The following is an 11,531-nucleotide window of genomic DNA, read 5'->3' as shown; positions in this document are numbered from 1 at the left end:
AAAAATAATCTACTTTACAAATTTCCAACAATGCAAAAGAATAAAGTGCAAAAATATTCTATAAAATTTATTAATAAATTAATATATTAAAGTGTTCTCGACTACTTAATATAATTTAATAAGTATTATTTTATGAAAAAATATAACAGTAAATTTATTAAATTTTAATTGTGATTATCGTGCGAAATTTTACTTTATCCAAAAATTTTGTCCCTTAAATATCTATAATTTTGATGTAATTTGACAATATATTTATAAAAATTCCTATTACAGTATTTCTAATGTTTTTAAATTAAATTGATTAGTAAGTAATGTTAATTTTTTTAAATTTTAAGTACATTAAATACAAATAATATTAAGACAGTAAGAAGAGTTTTCTTTGAATATTTTCTTTATTACCAAATATTATCAAAATATAATTCTAATATTTTCATTTGAAACAGAAGAAAAAGCTGAAAAACAAAGAAACCCGGCAAATCAAAAACATAAGCTGATATTTTTCGAAAAACCGGTAAACTGGACTTTCTCTTATACTTTCCCTTGGGAATTAAACTGTTAGACTTTCTTACATTTCATATATTGAACTTGTTGTATTGTGAATTTCATCAAAAGAAAAAAGTGATAAAAATATAACAGGAAAAAATCCAACACATGGTATAAGGTATATTGCAATATCAATAAAACTTTTTCGTCTAGTAGCAGGAGGTAATATTTTTCAGTATGTCATGATTGAGCATCAATGGCAAAGTCCTATCTCTGAAACCATTCAAAAAATATACTACTTATATGAATGATATAATTCCTATATCGTTCTAATGCTTATGATGTAAGATCTGAATTACTTGACAGCAAGATCTCTTTGGATTCTACAGTCAGTTATTTTAAAAATTGCTATAGAAATTCTTATATAAAAATCGTAACGATTCTTATATAGAATACTTTCTATAGCAATTATTCTAGGATAAAAACTTAATTTTTTTTAGAAAACTATAAATTTAATTTTTATTTCAGTCTCCAATAACAAATTAGTGAATTTGTTGAAAAATTTACTTTTATTTAATTAATAAATAAATCAAATCAATATTTATTCGTAGAAAGGCAACCGCCTGTTACAAAGGGTGTAGATCAATGTCAAACAATTATTTTATTATCACAACAGTAAATATCATTTAAACCAAATTAAACTAACTTCTTTATCCTACGTTTAATTATAACTTATTTTCATACATTATAAACTATTATTGAGTAGTACAACTCTCTATCTCAACAATTACTCTCTGCCAGTAACATTCTAATTTACTTTGTAACCTATTGTAGTACTTAATACTAGTAGTTGGTACTTTTATCAACTGAATATTGAAGATAGTTTCAATCAATTGAATACAATTGACATATTTCATCATTTAAGATTTTTTGCGAATTAATTAATAAATAAGCAGCTATTTAAAGTGAAACTAAATACTTGTATAAAATTGAATTTTTATAACATTCTCTGAAAAAATTACACAAATTAAATAATATTAAAGCTGGAGATAATTTTTTTAATTTGAGTAAATGAAATGAATTTTAATGTTTTTCGAAATTAGTAATTTAAAAAATAAGTTTGAAGGAAATTAAAAGAGGAAATGGCGATACTTTTTAATGTTATTATTATTTTAAATTTTTTAAATGTTTAAACCAGAAAAAATTAATATTATTAAAATATAAGATTGCAAAGTTTTGTAATTAAAATAATTATTAAGCTATTTAATTAATAAAATAAATGTGAATTACAGAATCAGTGTTTATCGTTATCTTTTGATAAAATTTTTGATAATATTAAATTTTACAAACATTTATATTCTTATCATCTTATAATCTGCTGTAGGCCTATATATGCAAATTATGAGCCATGAGCATATATAAGCTTATGATATATAGTAGGTTATAATATGTATACATATATATATACATTCGAATTACTTCAGACGTTATCAGTTCTATTGCTTCTTTCAACAAATTAGCATGCTATAAAGGAAGGAAAACTATGAGTATGTGTAAAAGATAAATATATGACATCGTCCTTTTTTCTCATTTTATTATGTTTCCTTTCTTGTTATTTTAAAATTATCTAAAAACTATTTTTATATAAAAAATTCAGTTAACTCTATATTTCAAGATGTATGTAGTTGGGTATTCAACTTAAAATAAAAACAAATGAAATTAAACTTGAAGATGTTATAATGCACATTTTATTATTAAGTTTAATAAATTAATTTAGATTTTAATTTATACAAAATATTTCTATTTAAAATTCATATCTAGTCATTTATTCTATTAATTAACTTTTCTAAATAAATAATACATGTTATATAAAGTATTAAGAGCACAAGAGGATACAAAAGTCAATTATGCATTAAGACTAAATTGCTGTCTTAATTATTTAATTATTTACATATTTAATATTATTATTTACCTTTANTCCGTGCATAGTGAAAATATTAGAATTATGTAGCGTAATATCAAGTATCTCAAGCAACATTCATCTTTTCTTTCCTCCCTCAGCTCTCAATTCTAAGGGACGGAAGTGAGTTGAGTTATTAGTCCTGGAATATATTATTTTGCAACAGATGAAGTAGGCACTACAAGCAACAGATTAAAAAATATCCTACAAGTCCTAAAATTAAAATTTCGTAATTTGGAAAAAATATGAGATTATACATAGATATATAAAATTTAAATTCCTACACAATATTTTTGAAAACGAAAGAAATCTATATTTTATTATTTTATGTTTATCTGTGTTTCAGACTATCCGTGTTTTCCTTGCACAAATTAGTCTGGATAGTCGGGATTCCGGTGTATATACACAGTATATATATAGGGCCTATATATATATATATACACACAAGTATAATAAGAGGTTAACTGACTTTTGGTTCACCCTCTATATTAACTTCCATTCAATTTATATAAAATACAATTTAATAAAGTTTTGATAATAATTTCTTTCCCATCTAATTCTACTATAATGTTTTTTTAAATTATAAAACATTAAAATGTTTGTTTTTATATTAATAATTAACAGATTTCTCATAGCAATGAAAATTACACTTAAGAAATACAAATATTTACTTCATTAGTTTTTAGTAATGGATGAAGATAATGAAAGAAAATTCTGATTCATTTATTAGAGGTTTAGCAGAAAATCATTAGCTAGATATTTCTTAATGATTAAGGTATTGATAAAAACATAAATAGCAAAGAGAATATACGTTAAAATGATACACATGATTTTTTTTTCTTAGTATTATATTTAGGCTATATTATAGAATTATCTGTTTTGAAATTTAATTGTAAATAAATTTTCAAATAATATGTTCGAATATGCTCCTATAATGTGACCGAATAACCTTTGATATTCTAAAATCTTTTTATTGTTTTTTATTTATGAAGGCTTTTGTATTATAAAATGATATTTTAGTTTACTTTAATACTGAATATCCCGGGAATCATTTATAAACGACAGAATTCTTCTATTTCTTTGATAACTACTTAATTTTATTGTTGTTTATCACACATTCTAACGGAATCCAATATGCAATAATGGTAATAAAAAACCGCTAAACAAAACCTATTTTCTTGTAAATCTAGTAATAAACGAGAAATGTCTAAAAATTTTATTTAGAAACTTTTTAAAGATATCTTAGTCTAGTTTACATCTGTTTATAAGTGAACCGAGAAATAATTACCAAAATAGTAACAATAATAATAAAGTTACGGTCAGGATCGCCGAGAATTGTATAGGAGAACAAATTATCTGGTCTTAAAAGGATTCAGAAATCTAAAAAAAAAACAATAAATTATCATATGTTTTATAAATTTCATAATTTACAGTAAAATAAATGTGAATTGTATCTAATATCTAAAAATTTATTGCTTTTATAAAGAATCGGAAAAGGGGCCACAAAATTTTGAATCGCAGCCTCTGTCAGCCTGATTATGGAATGTATAGTATTTCCGAAAATAATTGAATAACTTCATCAAGAAATTAAAAAATTTAATCTATGAAAATTAAGTTTAAATAAATGTAACTTTTTTGTTTTGACTAAATTTCTGCATTCAAAAAAGAAATGAAGACAGAGTTGATACTAAGTAATAGACATACGCAATTTAAATATGGAACATTACAGCATAATAAAATAGAACAAAATAAAGAATTAAAAATTATACGTCTAAAATCATCTATATTCATTTTTACTTATAAATATAAATGAAAGGGGTGAATTTGTATCCATTTTCATTATTATAATTCTTAATTAATTTTTTTAGACATGCTAGAATTGTTTCTTGAATATAAGCTGTTAGGTTTCACTTATCATTGTTAACCATATTCTAATATTATCGTTAATATTTCTTTCTATTTAAATTATGTCAAACTAAAATCCGTTTTTTTCTAAAATAATTAATTTCAATAATTTGTTGAAGAAAATAGCTGTTATAATTTATATACTTTTTAGTGAGTAAATAAAGTTATATTTTACAAATGTAACGTATTTATTGAAAGAAAAAAAATGTACGTATTTATAGTTCTATTTAATACTACATATTGCTTTCTCTATCTTAAATACTTTCTACGTTTATTCAAATAAGAATAAATAAATTATAGATAACAGATAAGGTTACAAGTTTTTATTTAAAATCTAATTATGTGGATGCTATACAATATTTTCAATGAAAATATTTATGAATATTATTTAACTTTACTAAATAATTATGTTTTTAATTATAAAAACGGTTTTCTTTAAATAATGTATTTATTCTTTTTAGATTATTATCGAGAGAATATATATATTCTTACGATAATAAAGATAACCTTTATCATCAAAACATGATTTATAAGATACAGAATTTTGTTCTTTGCCATTTGCATTTTTGAAATTTAAAAAATCTCTTAAAAAGAAAACAAGTTTTACAGAAAGTCAATTTTTATTACATAAAAACAAAACTTTCTTATTTCCAATGCATAAATTTTAAGATGAAATTTAAAAAGGTAAGGGAAAAGAATATGTATGACCTCTTAGTGTTGATAAAGTAATCATGCATTCAAAGCTTCCACAGGAATGTTTTGAATCGATATTGACTTTGTAATTACCAAGAATATTTTTCCTGAAAAACTAAATATTAGCCTACATTATAAAATATATATTTTGAACTTTTTAAAGGTTTTGAACGTAATATTCCTGGGTATCCGAGGTATTTTATGGTACTAAATACCGTTCAAGGTGTATATAACCTTAGAATAGAAAATGTTCGTTTAGAAGATGAAGCAGAGTTTCAATGTCAGGTAAAAAAATGTTTATACTTTTTAAGATTTTCACTAATTATTTAATTATTTTAAACTAAATAGAGGTTGCTAAATTTTTATTTATATTAAATATTTTAAGTTAGTAAACTATAAATTTTTAAAGTTGATTTTTTCCAACAAACTAGAAGCAACAAAAATATCCGTAACGATAGATGAAGAAAAAGGTTTTACAACGAGCAGTTCCTTAACATTGTATCCTAAATTAGAACAAAGTGGAACCACCTACACGTGTGAAGCTTTTCATCCTGCTTTAGAGAAACCACTTAGAGCAACAATTGCTGTCGGAGTTTTGTGTAAGTATTAATATATCTGTGAGGATCTGGAAAATATCAGTTTATAATATAATATTATAATATACAAGTTAAAAAGTATTTACACAAGAGTTTAAAAATAATAAAAACGATGAATCTTTACACAAGAGTATAAAAATAATAAAAACGATGAAATAATAAAAACGATGAAACCCTGTATTAATATATTATTAATACAGGGTAATAATATATATACCCTGTATTANTTGAACTTTTTAAAGGTTTTGAACGTAATATTCCTGGGTATCCGAGGTATTTTATGGTACTAAATACCGTTCAAGGTGTATATAACCTTAGAATAGAAAATGTTCGTTTAGAAGATGAAGCAGAGTTTCAATGTCAGGTAAAAAAATGTTTATACTTTTTAAGATTTTCACTAATTATTTAATTATTTTGTAAGAAAATATTTTAAAAATATATTATTATTTTTATTTTGTAAATTATGTATTTTATATACTGATAATTATATAATTTTGAAAATATTTCAATCGCGTTTAGGTTGGTCCAAGTAAAAATCAGAAACCAATTAGAGCCGCTGCTCGGTTAACTGTTGTAAGTAAGTACTTAAAATTCGTTAAATATCTAATATTAATAATCAATATTTTGAAAATATTAATAAGTATTTTTAAAATATTTATTTTGCGATATATATAAATTAATTAATTTTGACACAGACTTTTGATAAATAATAATTTATTTATACATTTAAATCTTAATATTTATGAGTTTTAACTTTGAGTTGAACATCTTTAAAATTTATTATTATTTACCTTTATTTAAATGTATACGCTCTGTTTAAGGTTTGCATAAGATAAGTGGTTAGATTAAAAATACAAACATATAGAATTTATAACATGCGTTTCTATTAAATTTAATATTATTTACCATTCACAAGTTTGAGTAATGTCCAAGTCTGAACTCTTGATGGAAATAAACGTACTTAACGATATTCTTTTTTCGATTCCAGTTCCGCCCAAAAACATGACGATTAATGGCCTTCCAGATGGAGAAGAAGTGATGGTTCGCGAGTCTCAGAGATTGGTTTTAACATGTAAAACACGAGGAAGCAAACCTCCTGTGGAAATGAAATGGTACAGAAGATCTGTAGAGCTTGTACCAGGTGTCTTCATCGTATTTTTATTCATATTAAATTAATTTATGTAAATATCTAAATTATTATTATTTAATTATTTTAAACTAAATAGAGGTTGCTAAATTTTTATTTATATTAAATATTTTAAGTTAGTAAACTATAAATTTTTAAAGTTGATTTTTTCCAACAAACTAGAAGCAACAAAAATATCCGTAACGATAGATGAAGAAAAAGGTTTTACAACGAGCAGTTCCTTAACATTGTATCCTAAATTAGAACAAAGTGGAACCACCTACACGTGTGAAGCTTTTCATCCTGCTTTAGAGAAACCACTTAGAGCAACAATTGCTGTCGGAGTTTTGTGTAAGTATTAATATATCTGTGAGGATCTGGAAAATATCAGTTTATAATATAATATTATAATATACAAGTTAAAAAGTATTTACACAAGAGTTTAAAAATAATAAAAACGATGAATCTTTACACAAGAGTATAAAAATAATAAAAACGATGAAATAATAAAAACGATGAAACCCTGTATTANGGGTAATAATATATATACCCTGTATTATTTATGCAAATATATTAATAATATAATTAATATATATTATTATTATAATTAAGAGACACACTCACATACACATACCTGTATATATAAAATACGATGTTAATATAATTAATATATTAATAATAATTTACTTTATTTCATAATAAAAATTAAATTTAATATTACATGTTTAATACAAAACTTATTTAAAAGTTAGAAGCTTAGCAAAAACAAGTGGAAAGATTAACTATGACAAACCTGGGGTTGCCTGGAACCGATCCATTGGAAATGAAAGCTATACGTTAGAAAAGAATATCGATAATAAAATCTCTTCGCTCAACTAAAATTATTTACAAGAAGAAAGAAGTGTCAGGAATAGAAATTATTCTACATGCTTTTCATAAATGATATAGGCTAACCTACACACATTTAAGTATATATTGATTAATTAAAAATTCAAATGATTTACTGCTATTCGTCGTCAAAAATCTTGGTGTCTCTTCTCTTGTGGGAATTGAAGTTAAGTGACTGAACAAGAAAACATCGATTGAAAATCGAATTTTCTTGTTTGTTAAAGAATGTGTAGGAAAAAAATTATAATTTTTAAAAATATAATTTAGCCTGTACGTTTCTTATATAAATTTATATACCTATATAAATTTTAACAAAAAACATTAAATTTAACTTTATTTTTTTTATTTTAGATTTTAATACAATCAATCATTTTAATAAATTGATTAGGATTAGAAAATATAAATTATCGAAGATGTAAAAATAACATTTTTGTACGATTATAGTCCCTCCAAGTCCTCCAATAATTCAGGGTTACCAAGACGATGATGTAGTTCAAATGGGAGACACAGTAGTACTTGTTTGCATATCTCGAGGTGGAAAGCCAGCTCCTCGTATCATTTGGTACCGAAACGACGTACTAATAGATATTTCACACTCAAGTACTGGTTACGAGACAACAAATACTTTCACTTTTACTGCAGGAATTGAGGACAATAATGCTGTTTTTCGTTGTGAAGTTTCTAATGCGCTTACAAAAGAACCTATGAAAAAGTCTGTTACTATTAGAGTTTTATGTAAGTATTATTATTGGTTTTTTATTTACTAAATAATAATTATATTATGATGCAGGCAGAAATTATTTATTTAAAATAACTGAAATATAATTCGTTTATAGAAAAATAATTCATCGTTAGTAACTGCGATATACAATGATCGTTATTTAAAATAATTATGAATATTTTAAAATAATTACAGTAAGTTTAGTGCAATAGTAGAACTTTATCTTTTAAACAGCAGCACAAATTTTATAGATTAAATTTAGAGAAAAGGTCACGGTTTATTTAAAATGAAAAGTGAGTAGGGAGGTTACTTGAAGATCATCATCCAGTTTCGTACAGAGATAAAATTTCTTAATTAGGGCTTAATTAATTCTAATTTTTGCCTTTCATAAACTTCTCCTATATAATTTATATTGGCATGAGACAATACAATCTTTCTTTTCCTGATAGTTTTGGAATAAAAGAAGTATTTAACGAAGAGCAATAAACTAAACAATGGCTTGATCGCGTTTAATTGAAGCTGAAGCTACCTGAGGTGCTATGAAGCATAACTTAATTGGTACTACCTTTATTATCACAAATGCCTTCAGCATTATTAAACTTGCCTATTGCAAAGTACTTACAAACGCTTTTGTTCCATAAATTTCCGTATAATGGAGATTTAATTACTTCATAAAAACTATAAATTATCCATTGCGGTTCAAAAAATTTGTAGTTTATATATTCTTTTATAGTAATATGTGAAAAACAATTTGCAATTAAGTCATTAATGGGAATTTTGTTGAATTCTCACTTAATTGTTTTAAGGGAACTTAAGTTGAGAAGGTAATAAGGCTATCTAAAAATTACCTTTCAGGAACTATTAAAATTATTCGTGCGTATGATACAAAGTTCATCTATAATGACTATGTTAATATACTTAAACTAATTTAGATTTCTTTTGATTGTAAGCCTAATTGTATTTTTAATGAACTAAGACGTTCTTTTCCTTTATATTTAGCCCAATATACAAGTATTAAAGTATTAAAAGGAAATGAAAAGAAAATTGGTTCTAAAAAATTAAAAACTAAAATTAAATTTAAATAATATTTGAATTTTTATGTTTAGTTTTCTTCTTTGTTTTAAGTTTAGGAATGTTTTTAAACAGAAATAAACTTGATCATTTACTGAATCTTTTAAAATGAAATTCTTTGCTTTATGAAAGGGAAGAAAAGCATTTATTTGATGACAGTTCGCTTCAAAACAATACGAAAATTTAAATATTAAATAATTCCTTAAGAAATGATTAAATAATGGAAATACGAAAAAAAGATTAGTTCAACGTAAACGATAAAACAATTTTTTCTTTAAATTCAGTTCGCTAGAACAATTTCTTTGATTTTACATTAGGACTGACTTTGCTATTCTGTTCTGAATAAGAAAAAAGAAGCAAGTTAAAAGAATTCTTTTACAAAACTTATGAAGTAACTTTCTTTATCGTTATAAAAATAATTCAATTTCGTTAAAAGAAAACACTTTCAAATACTTTTTAAAAGATTGACTTAAAACAGAAAATCTTTTAAAGCACATATAAAAGAAAAAAACTCATGACGAACGTTTTTACTCTTCTCTTGACAGTCGGTCCAAAGAACTTGACTATTAGCGGTCCTTCGGAAGCTCGTCGTGGAGAAACTATCGTGCTTAGCTGTCAAAGCGACTACAGCAATCCTCCTGCACAACTGTCTTGGGTTGTAGATAATAATATCATGAAGTCTACAGAAATTGAGACGTATCAAACACCAGACGGATGGATGACTTCTTCTAATCTCAGCCTCACTATCACCAGGCAGGTAAATTCTTGTCTTTAACTGAATGATAGAAATCTCTATAATATTTAAAAATTAAATTTTAAATATTATAAATTTTATAAGTTTGAAAATAATTCTATTAAAAACAAAATTCTCTTCCACCCCTTTTTATTGTTTTAACAACAATTAAATGTTTTACTTTATTGTATTATTTAAAAAATAATACTATTTTATTCCCTTTTGTAGTAACGATTTATAATTAACTTTACTAAATGCTTTTATATTAAAATTATTTTTAGAACGGTATAAAAGAACTTGCTAAAATATATATATATATTTTTTTGAAATGTCATCAACAAAAATAATACTTTAAATTATTGTTAAATTACATAATTATTTTTCAATTTCTTATCTTTTTATTTTTACTCACATTACACAAGACGTTCGATATATATACGATTCACAAAACATATACTTTGGATTTTTTAGTATTTGAATTTAGATGACACTTTTTAAGCTTCTTTATAATATCGCACTTACTTCTAAGATGTTTTGTCTTGAATATATATCTAAGCCGCTACTTTTGATGTAGAATAACAAGTGTGATGCGATAACGCTGTTTAACGATTGTCTTTTAAAGTTTCACAACATTTTAAAATTTTTCCTTACTCTTATCCTAATATACTTAATATTGATCTTGGAAATATAAAGAGAATTTTTTTCCTTTAGATTTTGCACATACCCTACTCAAGCTAATGAAAATACGATATTATAAAACAAAATCTCTTCTTAAAATGGTATATATTCAAAATTATCCAACAAATATTTTAATAAATTGGAGTGATAAATTATCACAATAAAATAACTATAATATGTTAATTTTAATTATCTAACATTGATTATTTTATTATTAATTTTTGAAGCTATTATTAAAATTGTTATAAAAATAATTAGATTAATAGCTACATGCTTCAAATTTTTTAAATACTGTATTAACAAATTTAATATAATAAAAAATAAAACTATAAAATAAAATGTTTTTCTTAAAGTATCTCTGAATATTTTAAAAGTTAATAAAATAAAAATAAAAGTCAACATAAATATTTTTTTGCGTGAAATTAATTCTCTATTTATGTAAATATTTTATTCTTTATTAATTTAAGAAATGCATTAAAATTTCTCTAAAATTAATAAGAATTTGACAAAATTATACGTATAAATAAATCCTATGTAAATTTAAATCTTAAATTTATATAATTCTTATATTTAAGGATATTATGTAAATTTTATATTTACTAATATTAATCTTTTTGTGTTATTTGCTAGAATTTACGAGTTTGTGATAAAATTTTCTAAATCATATTTACATTATA

General features: G+C 23.5%; 1 protein-coding gene across 1 annotated transcript in view; it reads left to right on the top strand.

Moving 5' to 3' along the window:
- Nucleotides 1-10,200, top strand: part of LOC111613890 (synaptogenesis protein syg-2-like) — a gene marked incomplete at both ends in the record, with an annotated part of 71,372 nt that extends 61,172 nt beyond the window's left edge. Inside the window, 8 exons of the mRNA XM_023355246.1 lie at nucleotides 5,205-5,326; nucleotides 5,451-5,640; nucleotides 5,880-6,001; nucleotides 6,157-6,214; nucleotides 6,626-6,778; nucleotides 6,947-7,114; nucleotides 8,096-8,386; nucleotides 9,989-10,200. Coding sequence (XP_023211014.1) covers nucleotides 5,205-5,326; nucleotides 5,451-5,640; nucleotides 5,880-6,001; nucleotides 6,157-6,214; nucleotides 6,626-6,778; nucleotides 6,947-7,114; nucleotides 8,096-8,386; nucleotides 9,989-10,200 — 1,316 coding nt within the window. The remainder of the gene's footprint in view (nucleotides 1-5,204; nucleotides 5,327-5,450; nucleotides 5,641-5,879; nucleotides 6,002-6,156; nucleotides 6,215-6,625; nucleotides 6,779-6,946; nucleotides 7,115-8,095; nucleotides 8,387-9,988) is intronic.
- Between the last annotated feature and the right edge of the window lie 1,331 nt (nucleotides 10,201-11,531).

Source organism: Centruroides sculpturatus, unplaced genomic scaffold (assembly GCF_000671375.1).
Source record: "Centruroides sculpturatus isolate CEXI.00-Female unplaced genomic scaffold, Cexi_2.0 scaffold2075, whole genome shotgun sequence".
Classification (NCBI taxonomy): domain Eukaryota; kingdom Metazoa; phylum Arthropoda; class Arachnida; order Scorpiones; family Buthidae; genus Centruroides; species Centruroides sculpturatus.
The sequence above is the reverse complement of the archived record's forward strand: the minus strand, read 5'-3'. Positions and strand labels throughout refer to the sequence as shown.